Source organism: Podarcis raffonei, chromosome 3 (genome assembly GCF_027172205.1).
Source record: "Podarcis raffonei isolate rPodRaf1 chromosome 3, rPodRaf1.pri, whole genome shotgun sequence".
Classification (NCBI taxonomy): domain Eukaryota; kingdom Metazoa; phylum Chordata; class Lepidosauria; order Squamata; family Lacertidae; genus Podarcis; species Podarcis raffonei.
In genome coordinates this window covers 121328581-121345276 of record NC_070604.1, presented here as the reverse complement: position 1 = coordinate 121345276, position 16696 = coordinate 121328581, and the positions used below count along the sequence as shown (strand labels likewise).

General features: G+C 47.9%; 1 protein-coding gene across 1 annotated transcript in view; it reads left to right on the top strand.

The window, feature by feature from the left end:
- The window catches only part of ELP3 (elongator acetyltransferase complex subunit 3), a 107208-nt gene that overhangs the window by 73164 nt on the left and 17348 nt on the right, over positions 1 to 16696 (top strand). The window contains exons 11-14 of the mRNA XM_053383811.1: positions 458 to 548; positions 4741 to 4806; positions 7084 to 7311; positions 13216 to 13297. Of these exons, the coding sequence (XP_053239786.1) occupies positions 458 to 548; positions 4741 to 4806; positions 7084 to 7311; positions 13216 to 13297 (467 nt within the window). The remainder of the gene's footprint in view (positions 1 to 457; positions 549 to 4740; positions 4807 to 7083; positions 7312 to 13215; positions 13298 to 16696) is intronic.

Here is a 16696-nt window from a genome sequence, read left to right as displayed (position 1 = left end):
TAATTTGACTCTGAATAGATTTTAGAATGAATTGATTTTAGAATGCTGTGTTACTTTTATTGTTGTTAGCCGCTCTGAGCCCGGCTTCGGCTGGGGAGGGTGGGATATAAATTAATTACTGTATTTTTTGCTCTATAAGACTCACTTTTTCCCTCCTAAAAAGTAAGGGGAAATGTGTGTGCATCCTATGGAGCGAATGTAGGCTGTGCAGCTATCACAGAAGCCAGAACAGCAAGAGGGATTGCTGCTTTCACTGCGCAGCGATCCCTCTTGCTGTTCTGGCTTCTGAGATTCAGAATATTTTTTTTCTTGTTTTCTCCTCCAAAAACTAGGTGCGTCTTGTGGTCTGGTGCATCTTATAGAGCGATAAATATGGGATTGTTATTATTATTCATTGGCATACTTCCATTGCCAGTGGAAAACGTTTGTAATCCTTTTCTTAATGTCTTGCTTTCAGAGATATTCCGATGCCCCTCGTCAGTTCTGGAGTAGAGCACGGTAACTTGAGGGAACTCGCTCTAGCCAGGATGAAAGACCTAGGGACGGAGGTAAAATGTGATGTTCCAATCAAGCTTCTCTGATTTCTCTTTCCTGACTGTTCCAGAGATGAACTGACTCCCACGTGAAGTGTGCTTTGTTCCCAGGAATGGCACAAGAGTGGGGCCGCAAGCCACAGCCCCCCACCCAACAAGAGCTTGTGGACAGGAGGCAGGGAAACATTTCCAAATTTTGTATGGTCTTTTGGGCGCTACACCATCTTGCCCTCCTCAAACTAAGCCGGGGCACCTGATGGCTCGTTGCTCTTACGATCGGAAGAGAAGTCTCTACAGATCAAATCCAGACATGCACGTCATAAAATTTATACAACACTCAATTATAAAAGCAAAACAAAAAAACCTCAAAGCAACATAGAAAAAAATGAAACAACAAAATTGTCACTAAGAAAAAATAACAGTTAAAGACACTTTGAGAAGTTAACATAACAGTAGACTAAAAGCGGAATAAAACTTGCACCAGCTTTCTAAAACATTTGGGCAGGCTTGCCTAGACAAGGATGTTTTTTGCAGGCACCGAAAAGAGTACACTGAAGGCGCCTGCCTTGGTGTCAAGAGGCAGGGAGTTCCCAAGTGTAGGTGCTGCCACACTAAAAGATCAAGTTGTTGCAAATGCAGAACAGGTCTTGCGTGGTACCTGTAACCGTGCCAGTTCTGCAGATCATAGAATCATAGAATCATAGAATCATAGAGTTGGAAGAGACCACAAGGGCCATCGAGTCCAACCCCCTGCCAAGCAGGAAACACCATCAGAGCACTCCTGACATATGGTTGTCAAGCCTCTGCTTAAAGACCTCCAAAGAAGGAGACTCCACCACACTCCTTGGCAGCAAATTCCACTGTCAAACAGCTCTTACTGTCAGGAAGTTCTTCCTAATGTTTAGGTGGAATCTTCTTTCTTGTAGTTTGGATCCATTGCTCCGTGTCCGCTTCTCTGGAGCAGCAGAAAACAACCTTTCTCCCTCCTCTATGTGACATCCTTTTATATATTTGAACATGGCTATCATATCACCCCTTAACCTCCTCTTCTCCAGGCTAAACATGCCCAGCTCCCTTAGCCGTTCCTCATAAGGCATCGTTTCCAGGCCTTTGACCATTTTGGTTGCCCTCCTCTGGACACGTTCCAGTTTGTCAATGTCCTTCTTGAACTGTGGTGCCCAGAACTGGACACAGTACTCCAGGTGAGGTCTGACCAGAGCAGAATACAGTGGCACTATTACTTCCCTTGATCTAGATGCTATACTCCTATTGATGCAGCCCAGAATTGCATTGGCTTTTTTAGCTGCCGCGTCACACTGTTGGCTCATGTCAAGTTTGTGGTCAACCAAGACTCCTAGATCCTTTTCACATGTAGTGCTCTCAAGCCAGGTGTCACCCATCTTGTATTTGTGCCTCTCATTTTTTTTGCCCAAGTGCAATACTTTACATTTCTCCCTGTTAAAATTCATCTTGTTTGTTTTGGCCCAGTTCTCTAATCTGTCAAGGTCGTTTTGAAGTGTGTTCCTGTCCTCTGGGGTGTTAGCCACCCCAGATGAATGAAGGGTTTGAATGGGTGCATTTGGGGCAAGAGGATCTTGCAGGTGATCTGGTCTCAAGTTGCTATGGGCTTTGCATACTCATAGTAACACCTCAAACCTGGCCCAGCAGCAAATCGGCAGCCGGCGCAAACCTCTGAGCACAGGCGTTGTATGCTGACAATGCCTTGCTCCCATCAGCAATTGCGCTGCAGCATTCTGCGCTCGCTGCAGCTTCCAGATCAAGAACGCAGAACTGGTGTGTGAGTGCAGAGGAGATCTTAATCGCAGAGTCTGCCCTGGGGCCCTGACACAGCTCTGGTGGCTGGGGCTGAAGGGAATTGTAGTCCAAAACCTCCGGAGGGCACCCGGTTGGGGAAGACCCTCTTAGATCACAGCTCCCGTCCGCACACTGGTTTCACTCCATCTGCTTTTCTGGAGGCAAAGACATTTTCTCCCGCTTCCTCATTCATTTATGTACGTATGAAGATTAATATCCTGCCCACCGGCTCACAGTCAAGCTCTCGGAATGGCTTGCAATTAGAAACAAAACAACAAGAGCGTCATCAGATTATAATGGCGCAGCTGAAAGCGGCAGCGGCCATAAACAAAAAAGCAGATAACTAATACGGATAAATAGGAAAAGGTTTTTTGCCGGGCGCTGGAAGGATGAAAGGCTTGCCCCATGCGGGGCTCTCCAAGTTCAACAGCCAATCCTTCCTGTGGGGTGAAATGGGTGGTGACCAAGAGACAGCAGCACCTGAGCCATGGGGGACAGGTGATCCTGGGTTAAACCAACTCTTTGACCTGCTCCAGATCTTCAAGTAGCCCACGTAGGTTGTTAGGAACTGGCCCGATATGTTATGACCCTTTGGACCAGTCCCAATCAAGCCTCCTGCAGTGAAGTTCTGGACCACCAGAAACTTCTAGGTGGTCTTCAAGGGCAGCTCAACATACAGAGCACTGCAGCGGTCTTATTCAAGTTCTGCATTCAAGGTATCTGAAGAAGTATGCATGCACACGAAAGCTTATACCAAGAACAAACTTAATTGGTCTCTAAGGTGCTACTAAGATACTCTAAGGTGCTAAGGGACGCGGGTGGCGCTGTGGGTTAAACCACAGAGCCTAGGGCTTGCCGATCAGAAGGTCGGCGGTTCGAATCCCCGCGACGGGGTGAGCTCCTGTTGTTCGGTCCCAGCTCCCGCCAACCTAGCAGTTTGAAAGCACGTCAAAGTGCAAGTAGATAAATAGGCACCGCTCCGGCGGGAAGATAAACAGTGTTTCCGTGCACTGCTCTGGTTCACCAGAAGCGGCTTCGTCATGCTGGCCACATGACCTGGAAGCTGTACGCCGGCTCCCTCGGCCAATAAAGCAAGATGAGCGGCGCAACCCCAGAGTCGGTCACGACTGGACCTAATGGTCAGGGTCCCTTTACCTTTAACGTGCTACTGGACAATTTTTCTATATCTATATTCTATATCTATCTATCTATCGACTGCATGCATATATATATATAGATATATATATAGATATATATATTTCGACTGCATCAGACCAACACGGTTGCCTACCTGAATCAAGTTCTGCAAACCTGCAGGTTACAAGTGGCCAGACTTCCTCTCTCCCAGAAGGGTCACAGCTCGTGTCACCAGGATAACCTGGTGGTTTGTGGCCCAGATCTATCACCTGAAAAGCCAGAACTAAGAGCATTCCCAAGCTGTGAACTTTATCTTTTAGGGCAGGATGGCTAGCGTGTGGCCTTCCAGATGTTTTCGGACACAAACTGCCATCAGCGCCAGGCTGTATGGCCAGTAGTTTGGGCTGGTGAGAGTTGTCCATGCCTATCTATAATAGTTTGAAGGTGTCACAGGTCAAGGTACCACGGACAGGTGGTTTGCCTTGCCTGATAGGTCAAGGTCAAGGTGTTCTAGATAGGGGACTCTTTTGATGTCCTCTCTATTACAGTGGTACCTCGGGTTAAGTACTTAATTTGTTCCGGAGGTCCGTTCTTAACCTGAAACTGTTCTTAACCTGAAGCACCACTTTAGCTAATGGGGCCTCCTGCTGCTGCCGCGCCGCCAGAGCACGATTTCTGTTCTCATCCTGAAGCAAAGTTCTTAACCTGAAGCACTTTTTCTGGGTTAGCGGAGTCTGTAACCTGAAGCGTATGTAACCCGAAGTACCACTGTACTCACATCAGATTTCTGTGCCTAGAAATTGTCATTAATAGCCTCCTTCTGCATTCCGAAGGAACTTGCTCAAGAGTTTCTCTGCAGAACATTATATTACTGCTCCGCCTTCCAATTCCATATCTCTCCAGCATGGAACACAGCGAGAGTTAGCACCTCATTCTGTGCCTTGGCGCTTTACATCAAATGGCACATTTCCTCCTGAGATGCATATTTGCTCAGTGAAACCGATGCCAATCAGTATGTTCTTTTTTGCATCTTAAAACGCCAAGGATTGGGCTGTTGTTTTTCCCAGAGATTCATTAGGGACGGATCGGTGAGCATTTTTATTTTGAAGCCTCCCCGTTTGAAATGATCGGGTTAAGAACTCTATCCCAACTTCATCTTAACTCTGGGGGTGATTATGGGGGAGGCAGTGTCCCTTATCCTGTCTGTCTCTCCCTTGCATAATTGCCACTGCCTCTCTTCTTTCCCCCCACCTAGTGCCGCGATGTGAGGACAAGAGAGGTCGGAATTCAAGAGATTCATCACAAAGTGAGACCTTATCAGGTAAGACTTGTTCCTTCTCAGCGGGCCTCGCTCCATGTGTGTGTATATGTGTGATTTTTCATAAAACCACATCAGAATTATTTTTTTGTGAACACTGAGACAGGGAGACCAAGAGAGGAAGAATCATAAAATTGTAGAGTTGGGAGGGACCCCGAGGGTCATCTAGTCCAACCCCCCTGCGATGCAGGAATCGCAGCTAAAGTCTCCCTGATAGATGGACCATCCATCCAAAAGTTAAGTCATGTTCTTCTTTCTTGTCATTTCAATCCATTGGTTCAGGACCGACCCCTGGAGCAGGAAAAAACAAGCTTGCGCCATCTTCTACGTGACAGCCCTTCAGATATTAGTAGATGACTAATAATATTGATAATAATAATATTTTTTGATGATGATGATAATAATAATAATTATTATTATTATTATTATTATTATTATTATTATTATTATTTATATCCCAAAGGGACACGGGTGGCGCTGTGGGTAAAACCTCAGCGCCTAGGACTTGCCAATCGCATGGTCGGCGGTTCGAATCCCCGCGGCGGGGTGCGCTCCCGCTGCTCGGTCCCAGCGCCTGCCAACCTAGCAGTTCGAAAGCACCCCCGGGTGCAAGTAGATAAATAGGGACCGCTTACTAGCGGGAAGGTAAATGGCGTTTCCTCTGGCTCGCCAGAGTAGCTTCGTCACGCTGGCCACGTGACCCGGAAGTGTCTGCGGACAGCGCTGGCTCCCGGCCTCTAGAGTGAGATGAGCGCACAACCCTAGAGTCTGTCAAGACTGGCCCGTACGGGCAGGGGTACCTTTACCTTTTACCTATTTATATCCCACCCTCCCCAGCCGAAGCTGGGCTCAGAGCGGCTAACAACAGTAAAAATAACAGAGTTTGCATAAAATCATAATCATTTAATTGAAATACGTTCTAAAATCAATTCATTCTAAAATCAGTTCAGAGTCAAATGAATGGCAGCCATTGGGCTAGAGTTCTATGAGGATCACCGATGGAGGGGGTCAGACTGTGCCACAGTTTAAGAAAGGTCTTGACAAGCTGGAAACTGTGCAGAGAGTGGAGACCAACTGGATCAAGGGTCTGGAAACCAAGCCTAGTGAGGAACAGCTGAGGGAGTTGGGTGTGTTTAGCCTGGAGCAGTGATATAAGAGGTTAGGCTGGCCTCAACCAGAGCCAGGGCTTTTTTGGCCGGGCCCTGATCTGGTGGAACGCTCTGTCCCAAGAGACTGCGGCTCCGCAAGACTTGACATCTGGAGAGGGGGTGCTTAAAATGGTGCTCAGCCAACTGCAGCTCAACAAAGCCCAGCCCCCTTCCTCCTCTAGGCAGGCCGGGGAGAAGCCAGGAGGAGAGAGGGAGGAGACGCCGCCGCGGTGTGTGTGGTAGTGGGGGAATGGAATGGCGCAAGGGAAAAATGGCACAGCCCGAACGAACAGAATCCCCACGCCAATCCACACAGCGATTCCCGGACCGTCTGCAGGCCAGATCCAGAAGGCAGTTGGGCCAGATCCGGCCCCCGGGCCTTAGTTTGCCAACCCATGATTTAGGCTGTACTTGGGACGTCTCATTATATTGCTGCTGATCATTGATTGTAATAATAATAATAATTTGTTATTATCTGGCTGGGCTTCCTCAGACACTCTGGGCAGCTTCCAATAAAATATTACAATACAGTAAGCTGCTTTGGGGTTCGTTTGAGTGGAAAGTGGCAGAGAAACAGGTGAAATAAATTCAGATCAATCAGTCAAAACATCTGGAGGTTACAGAGTTGTGCAAGATTGATCGAGCAAAAGTGATCCTGGCAGGCCATGAAGGGTCTTATGTTCTGGACCCTTCTGTTGTTGTTTTTTCCTTCTCTCTCTCTCTTAATGTTGGCAATGTTCAGGACATTTTTCCTTGTATGCCTGACCTACCAAGGGTCTTTGAGAAGCATGGGTGTGTGATTTCTACAAATGCTTTCTCATTTAAAGTTCCAACACCAGCTTCCCTTGTGTGAAAATACAATAATCTCACCTTCAGCTCTTACCTGATGCTGCTGAAAATCCATCTGCAGCGAGGCAGACAAACGTGAAGCGATTTCACACAAACACACACACACACACACAAACGCTCTGCTCAAAGCCCCACGCAGACAATTGCCTGCATGGCCGTGAAATTGACTTTGGGCTCCTTCGTGGACTGCACAATTATGATCACCCCCGTGGTTGCCATCTCAATTTTTTAATTTTTTTAGTCAGCTTCTCAGGCCTTTCTCCTCTTCCTCTCTTTCGAACAGGTTGAACTGATCCGGAGAGACTATGTGGCCAATGGCGGCTGGGAGACCTTCCTATCCTATGAGGACCCTGAGCAGGACATCCTCATTGGCCTGCTGCGCTTGCGGAAGTGCTCGGAGGAGACGTTCCGGGCGGAGCTGAAGGGGGGCGTCTCCATCGTCCGAGAGCTCCACGTCTACGGGAGCGTGGTCCCCGTCAGCAGCCGCGACCCCTTGAAATTCCAGCATCAGGTATCTGAAGCCTGCCTATATATATAATATTTTTATTAATTTTCTGTATACAATTTAAAATACAGTGCTCATTTTAACATCCCTAAAATATCAGTGACTTCCCTTCTTCCCTTTCCATGGTTCATTTTGCGTATCATAAACCCCTGCATATTTTACAAAAACCAAACCATTCAGTATTCCCTTATTGCAGGCATGTCCAACAGGTAGATCGTGATCTACCTGTAGATCACTGCAGTAGATCACTGGTAGATCACTGGCTCCCCCCCCACCAAAGAAGCTGAACAACTGTGGCTCCCCTTAAAAAAGCTCAACATTTTACCTCCTCCCTGGAAAAACTCAACAGCTTTGACCCGAACCCCCCAAAAAGGGGTCAATCACTGCCAGTTTTGATATCTATTGCCCAGTGTGTCACAGAGGCTTTGACAAGCTCGACTTCAGGTCCCTGAAGCAGTAGTGTTTCTGTATGCTAATTGCTGGAACTCACAGGAGGGGAGAGAGCTGCTCTTGTGTTCGAATCCTGCTTGCTGTATTCCCATGTGCAGCTCGGTGGCCACTGTGAGAACAGGATACTGGGTCAGATGGGCCATAGGTCTGATCCAGCTAAAGGCTCTCTTTATGTTCTTGCGCAATGCATTGTACGTCTTGGAAGAATATTCAGAAATGGCAGCCTGGCAGCTAGGTACCGTATTTTTCCCTCTATAACACGCAGATTTTTTCTCCTAAAAAGGAAGGGGAAATGTCTGTGCATGTTATTGAGCGAATGTGTGGTCCCTGGAGCTGAAAAATCAGGCAAAAATCAAATTGCGCTTCACGGAGAAGGGAAACCTGAAAAGAGGAAGTGGCTGCTTTCCTGCATTCTGCCTCAGGGTCTTACTGCCCACCCGTCTCTGTTTCGTTGCTGTGTTTGCTGAAACGGAACAAAGAGCAGGGAAAGCCCCTCCCCTCCAGGCAAGCAGAGGGGAAAGCAGAGCGTCGTTCCTTCTAATTCCTCTCTGTGCTCCGGTGCTGCTGGGGGAGAGGGAGAGAGAGGGGGGGAGGGAGAGAGAGGGGGGAGGGAGAGAGAGGGGGGAGGGAGGGAGAGAGAGAGAGAGAGAGAGATATGGCTGGCTTGGATGGGGGGAAACTTTTGCCTTTCTTTCCTCCCTCCCGTTAAATCCCTCTCCTGCATTCTTAGCCAGCTGCTTCTCTGCACACCCCTCTCATGTCCCTTCTTTGTTTTTCCTTCGCTCCCCACTTAAAATGTGGTTACAAAGCATAGATCCACATGGACCCTCAGGATCTTTGCATTGGGTCACCCCAAATTCACCATCAGATCACATAGCATGTCCATGGCTACAGCCTGTCCCCCAAAAATCACACACCCACTGTTGCCTGGGGCTGCAATGGTGCAAAAACGTGGTTAAAAAGCATGGATCCACATGGGTCCTCAGGATCTTTGCATTGGGTCACCCCCAAATTCACCATCAGATCACATAGCATGTCCATGGCTACAGCCTGCACCAAAAAAATCACGCACCCACTGTTGCCTGGGGCTGCAATGGTGCAAAAACGTGGTTAAAAAGCATGGATCCACATGGATCCTCAGGATCTTTGCATTGGGTCACCCCAAATTCACCATCAGATCACATAGCATGTCCATGGCTACAGCCTGCACCAAAAAAATCACGCACCCACTGTTACCTGGGGCTGCAATGGTGCAAAAACGTGGTTACAAAGCATGGATCCACATGGATCCTCAGGATATTTGCATTGGGTCACCCCAAATTCACCATCAGATCACATGTCTGTGGCCACAGCATGAAGCACAAAAATGATACATCCACTGTTTCATTCAGAATGTTTTTTCCCTTGTTTTCCTCCTCTAAAAAGGATGTGCGTGTTATGGTCAGGTGCGTGTTATAGAGCGAAAAATACGGTAGTTAATTGGCCTTTTTCAGGATTCAGGTCTTCACTAGCTTCCAGTTACTTATTTTGCACCAGATTCCTTTTAACAACACGTTTCAGCCCTTGAGAGCAGTGGGCGATAAAAATCTTACTGTTTTTCAAAGAAGAGAGGACACGTGCAAACAGAGAAATAAAGCAATTTAAAAGCAGGACAGATAAAAAAATTCAACAGCAGAAACTACATTGGAGCAAAGATCTGGGCGCATACGAAGGCCAGGAAAAACCCAAGTGAATGTATTGGGTGGATATTCCAGAGATGGGACACCACAGCACCCAAGGGCAGCTAGACTGGTGACTGGAACTGGCTGCCGAGACCACATAACACCGGTCTTGAAAGACCTACATTGCCTCTCAGTAGGTTTCCGAGCACAATTCAAAGTGTTGGTGCTGACCTTTAAAGCCCTAAACGGCCTCGGCCCAGTATACCTGAAGGAACGTCTCCACCCCCATCGCTCAGCCCGGACACTGAGGTCCAGCACCGAGGGCCTTCTGGCAGTTCCCTCATTGCAAGAAGCGAAGTTACGGGGAACCAGGCAGAGGGCCTTCTCGGTGGTGGCACTTGCCCTGTGGAACGCCCTCCCATCAGATGTCAAAGAGATAAACAACTACCTGACATTCAGAAGACATCTGAAGGCATCCCTGTTCAGGGACATTTTTAATGTGTGACATTTTAATGTATTTTTAACCTTGGTTGGAAGCCGCCCAGAGTGGCTGGGGAAACCCAGCCAGATGGGTGGGGTAGAAATAGTAAATTATTATTATCTGGGGTCAATCTCTGCCTCATTGGCAGCAGGGGGGACCCAGAGAACCCTAACCCCACAAATAAACATAACCCACAAGGCACAGTTTGAAGCGCTGGCTAGGAGCCAGAGCGCCCCATAAAGAATCAGCCTGTTCTTCAGATTGTCCTCTGAGACATGGCCCCAGGTATCTCCTAGGCTCCGGAGAGGGTTAGATATTCATTCATTCATTCATTCATTTACATCCTGCCCTCCCTCCAAAAGGAGCCCAGGGTGGAAAGCATGTTAGCGATAAAAATAATTGTTATATTCTTTATATCCTGCCTTTTCCCCATTGGGGACTCAAGGCGGCATACACAAATAAATTAAAAAACCAGGTAAAATTCATATAAAATGGTTTTAAAAGGAACCAAACTCCAATAGAATAAAAACAATATTTCAAAAATGGTTAAAACACAGACATGGACCACAAATGAGTTAATATGCCAGAATTAACATACCAAAGCACAGGTACCGCTTGAATATGATCCTCAGTGGCCAGGCTTTGGGCTTTTAGGGCCAGGCTGTGATTCTGGCATTGCAGGGGGTTGGACTAGATGACCCTGGGGTGCCCTTCCAACTCCACAGTTCTATGATTTTACCCATATTCTTCCATAGGAACGCACCCAGGCTTTGAGGTCTTTGGGGCAGGGGACCTTACGATACAATACGATAATCTTTATTGTCATTGTCCCATACAGAACAACAAAATTGAAAAATCTACATAAGACATTCAGAACCAACAGGCCTGCTATCCCAGCCTGGTTAGCCCCCTAAAAACTCTGATACCATTTTAAAAATACAATACACTCCCATAGAGACTCCTTATACTGCGTTTAAAACCAAAATCACATTTGGGTAGAAACTGTTTCTCAGGCGGCTGGTCCTAGTCTTTATAACCCTGCACCTTCTTCCAGAAGGCAGAAGCTAAAAGAGATCATTTCTGGGGTGCACACTATCCTGCGCTATCTCTGCAGCTTTCTTATGGCACCTGGAAGCATAGATTTGACCCAAGGTGGGAAGAGTGCACCCAATTATTCTCTCCACAGTCTTTACAACCCTGGACAGCATTGTTTTTCCCAGTCCCACCCACCCTTATTGGCTGCGACACAGGCGGGCAAGGGCCTTCTCTGTGGTGGCTCCTTCCAAGGAACTTTGGAACTCCCTTCTTAGAGAAGCTTGGCTGGCTCCCTCTTTGCTGTACTTGAAATGGGCAGGTGAAGACAGTCTTACTCCGACAGGCCTTTGGGAACTGACTGTATTGTTAAAGAAAGGTCTCTTAACAGAACTGCCCTGTTTTTATTATCTGTATTTTAATACATTTTTTGGGGGGGTTATATTATTTTAACTCCATTAGAGTTCAATTGCTTTTTTGACTGCAATCTTTTCTATGCTTTCTGCATTTTATCTGTGTTGTTTTAATTTGTGCAAGCTGCCTTGCGTCTGAGGCGGGGAAGGCAAGATATAAATAAACACAATAACCATAATCATAATTTTAGATGGTATAGTAGAAGAATGGTCCTTGTTTCCTTTCCACCTGAAACCTCCAGGGCTGATGTTTTAATTTCGCTATTGTCTCCGTGTGTGGTTTTTTTGTTTTGTTTTTTGTTTAAATTGTTTTGTTTTAAATTAAGCGTTCTCCGTCGGCTACATGTGCATTAAGATGCAACTTCTGTTTGACAGTAATGACCCCGGGCAACAAGGCAGAAGTGGTAAAATGGAATTTGCGGGTGGGGGGGTATGGAGAAGAGAGAGAAAGAGAGCAGAAAATAAATGCTTACCTTCTGAAAGCGAAATTTCAAAAGCCGGGAGCGGAAAAATGGTTGACGCACGTGGAAGGTGGAAGGGGGAGGAAAATCAATTGACTGGAGCCCAGCGCTAACAAATTGAAATAGATTGGAAATGGAGACTTGGGCGCGTGACGCACAAATGTGGGCTGAAGGAATGTTTATTGGGGGGGCAGCCATCAGTACCCTAAAAATGAATACTCCCCACCCTCACACTCAAATAAACACACACACACTTCTTCCCCAAAACGGTATGCTAGGGAAGGGTATGTTTAGCATAAGAGATATCCCTGTTGTGCGAGAATAATGCTCTTGTTCCTTGCAGATGGGTCCTTTTTTTGTTTGAGGCAGGATCGCACCCCCTTCAGAAACCCTCTCCCACTGGCCTTGTGGGCACAGCAAAGCCAGGCTGCGGCTTGCAGGATTTCCTGGGCCGATTCGCACTCCCGTTTTTTGCAGGGGTGTGTGTGTGTGCAGCGGCAAAGGCAACAGGAGCCAAGTGCCTCCAGATTTTAAGCAAGCTGGCCAAATTGTGCAAACACCCCAGGCGGTAGTTTGCAAACGCCAGACTCTCCTGAAAGCGGGTTTACGGCTTGGGATGCCATTTTATTTATTTTATTTTTATTTTGCAAGACTTGACGGAGAAAAGGGGAGAAATCTCAAAGCAGTTTGCAAAACAAAAGAAAAAAAGGATCAAATGATAAAATTATCAACGAGAAGAGTTAATAATGACCTAAGACTTTCAAAAAGTTAATAGTCTGAAAACTTGGACCGTGGGCGAAGCTTCCTCGGTTGAAGCTGGGCAGGGAACATTTTTCGAACCTGGGGGCCATATTTCCTTCTGGCCAACCCCCCAAAGGCCAACCCCACATGTTAGAGGTGGGTGGAGCCAGAGGTAAAAGTGGGCAGAGCCACAGGTGCTAATGTTATGTCTGTGCAGCAAGCTGGTTTCTGCACACACCTTTCTCCGTCCTCCATCCAGACAAGCGAGGAGCAATATGGGAGTTTAAGGGCAGGGAAGGGAGTGGCCTGGGGAGGGTTCTGGGGGCCAGGTGGCCTGGCCCTTTGAAGCTTACCCAACCCTTGTTTATTTTTATTTTTTAAATCCAAACTCAAATTTGTGCATTCGTCAGTTTCCTGCACTGCAAGCTGGAGTGTCCCAGCAAAACCACCTCTAGATTACTCGGGAAACAAAAGAGAAATGTTTGGAGTGGTTTTTAAAAATTCATCTCTGCTGTCACACTGCCTTTTTTCACGCCCGCAAGTACTTCTGTGACCTCCGTCCCCCATTCCACCAGCAAGAGCTTTTTTAAACAAACAAACTCCCTGCTAATCCCTAAATTACAAGTTCCTTGTGATCTTGAAGACAAACTCACTTGTCTTCCTTCCTCTAGGGATTTGGGATGCTACTGATGGAGGAGGCGGAAAGAATCGCGAAGGAAGAGCACGGGTCGTGGAAGATCGCCGTCATTTCAGGTATGCCGGGCAAATTTGCCTCCCACTTTAACAGCGGGGGGGCGGCTGCAGCAAAATTGTGCGAGGTGTCGTGCCCTGCCTCAACGCTGCCCCCTTGCAACACACTCCATTCCTTCTCCCTCCCATATGGTTCCCTTGCCCGCCCTCAGGTTTTCCAAAGACTTTCTTCTACTCATGTAAACTTTTGGGTTCTCTCCAAGACTGCTTGTACCAGGCTGTCTCAATCTCGGCCCTCCAGATGTTTTGAGACTACAAGCCCCAGCATCCCTGACCACTGGTTCTGCTAGCTAGGGATTAGGTTGAGGAAGCCTGGCTTATACCTCCCTCTTGATTATTTTATTATCTGAACACTATTGATATCAGTCAGGTGCTTTTGCTGTGGTCTAAACCACAGAGCCTAGGGCTTGCTGATCAGAAGGTCAGCGGTTTGAATCCCCGCGATGGGGTGAGCTCCCATTGCTCGATCCAAGCTCCTGCCAACCTAGCAGTTCAAAAGCACGTCAAAGTGCAAGTAGATGAATAGGTACTGCTCCGGCAGGAAGGTAGACGGTGTTTCCGTGCACTGCTCTGGTTCGCCAGAAGCGGCTTAGTCATGCTGGCCACATGACCCCAAAACATCCGGAGGACCGAGCTTGAGGAAGCCTGGCTCATACCTCACTCTTGATTATTTTATTTTCTGAACGCTATTGGTATCAGTCAGGTGCTTTTGCTGTACAGACAACCCTCGATTTGCACAGGACTTGCGTTCCAGGTCATCGCGTGCAACGGCAGAGCAACCATAACCTCCTCCGAACCCTTTTCCCGCCACTTCTGGGTCACAGCAATGCACACATGCATGGTCACTCGCCAATTGGGCGTGCACAAATCAGTCATTAACCTGTACTGTCCGGCACCTGCTAAAAACATTCCTGTTTAGGCAAGTCAACCCAGGTGGCGCTGTGGTCTAAACCACAGAGCCTAGGGCTTGTCGATCAGTAGGTCAGCGGTTCGAATCACCACGACGGGGTGAGCTCCTGTTGCTCGGTCCCTGCTCCTGCCAACCTAGCAGTTCAAAAGCTCTTCAAAGTGCAAGTAGATAAATAGGTACCGCTCCAGCGGGAAGATAAACAGTGTTTCCGTGCGCTGCTCTGTTTCGCCAGAAGCGGCTTCGTCATGCTGGCCACATGACCCGGAAGCTGTACACCGGCTCCCTCGGCCAATAAAGCGAGATGAGCGCCGCAACCCCAGAGTCGTCCATGACTGGACCTAACGGTGAGGGGTCCCTTTACCTTTTACATGTGCAGATTAGCTCTCTCTGATGCACTTAGCCTGTGTCTGGGATGTGTACCCTTTCCCTCTACAGCAGTGATGGCCAAACTTGGCCCTCCAGCTGTTTTGGGACTACTACTCCCATCATCCCTAACTAACAGGACCAGTGGTCAGGGATGATGATGGGAATTGTAGTCCCAAAACAGCTGGAGGGCCAAGTTTGGCCATCAGTGCTCTACAGGAAGAGACTCCTAGAACTTAATGCCCCTCCCTGCCAAACACAAACAGCCACCCAATTCTCAGGGAACAGAAAACATCTTACAGTCATACCTCGTGTTGCGTCTTTTCGGCTTGCGAACACAACAAACCCGGAAGTAGAATGTGTCCTTTTATTTAAAATACATCTCTGAGTTATTTGTGGGGCATAGGAATTTGTTCATTTTTTCCCCTTCAAAATATAGTCCGGCCCCCCACAAGGTCTGAGGGACGGTGGACCAATCCCCTGCTGAAAAAGTTTGCTGGCCCCTGTCGTAGAATCCCGGCAAGAGGTTGCCTGAAGCTTTCCTCAAAGGCGTGTTCTGATCCTTGCGGGGTGACACTCGTTGAAGACGAAGCGAACAGGGAGTCTGCCTCCCTCCTAACCCGGCCACTGCGCTGGATAAGTTCTATTGGGGATGAGAACGCTCCATTTGGCTAAAAAGCACACCGTGACAGAAAGCAGAGAGGAGCTGTTAAGCCAAAGGGCTCGTTTCTCCGCTGACGCCAATTTGAGACTGTATCTGAATGAACCGGGAGGAAATTGGGTAACCGTTCTCTCCTTGTGAGGTTATAGGCATGGCAAGGGTCTCGTTCTAATGCTAATATCGCCAACCTGAGCATGCACCAGAGGGAAATGTTAAAAGGGGAACGTTGCTCTTCCCCAGTGGGGGAGCGGGGAGATGCAGCGGCAGTGTGAGCTCTGTGTTGACTGCCTGCTTCTTTGAGCGAGCACAATATTCCCAAGCAGACGGTTGCCTGTATCTTCCGCCCTGAAGCGATCAAGATTCAGAACTGGGCTCTAAGAACGAAAAGGGAAAGAGAGTCGGTCAAAGAGCCTTCAAAGAATAGAGGCTTTCCAGCTGTTACCTGGGAAATGCAATCTAAAACGCTCAACTTCCTCCGTGGGGTTTTATCATAAATAAAAATACAGGCAGGGTTGCGCTGGCGGAGATTATCTGGCTTTGTTAATTTCAGGAGGCGGGTGGGTTGCATGGGACATTTTCTCTTCTTCCCTTCCTTTCTCCAAACCGCCTGTCTGAGCATTCACAAAGCAGCAGCGAAATTATCGTGGCCTCCCTCACCGGCCAGCAGGAGCGGAAGTCTCCATTCATACATAGACATATGCATATATAGAGAGGAATGGAGCCTTCATCTGCACCCTGCCTTTGAAAAACAGCCAAATCTGCTTGGCCAGGGACATGGCGCTGGTCTCCCCTGCAGAGAGTTTGCTTTGCCTGTTGGATTCCTTGGCGCGAGCTACAAACAATGCAAATTGTCAGCTATTTAATTTGTCAGCTGGATGGGTGGTAATCTGCAGGGAGCGTTGGAGGGACTGCAGATCATTGTATTTTATCCATCGGGACTCAGATGTTAAGAACACAAGAATATGGCAGTTGCTGGAAACCTTAGGCAGGGAGAAAATGCTCTTGTTCTCGGGTCCTGCTTCTGGGTTTCCCACAAGGGCCATCTCTTTGGCCACTGTGAAAACAGGATGCTAGACTAGGTGGCCCATTGGCCTGAAACAGCAGGCTCTTCTTGTGTGCTTATAGGTCAGCCTTCCCCAACTTGGGGGCCTCCAGATGTTTTGGACTACTGCTCTCATGAGCCCGAGACAAGGATGGTGGGTCTCCAAAACTTCTGGAGGGCACCGGGTTGGAGAAGGCCGAGACGCGATGTGAGCTGAGGGATCTCCATTGCCCATTTGGACTACCTTATTTTTTGCTCTATAAGACTCACTTTTTCCCTCCTAAAAGTAAGGGGAAATGTGTGTGCGTCTTATGGAGTGAATGCAGGCTGCGCAGCTATCCCAGAAGCCAGAACAGCAAGAGGGATTGCTGCTTTCACTGTGCAGCGATCCCTCTTGTAGTTCTGGCTTCTGAGATTCAGAATATT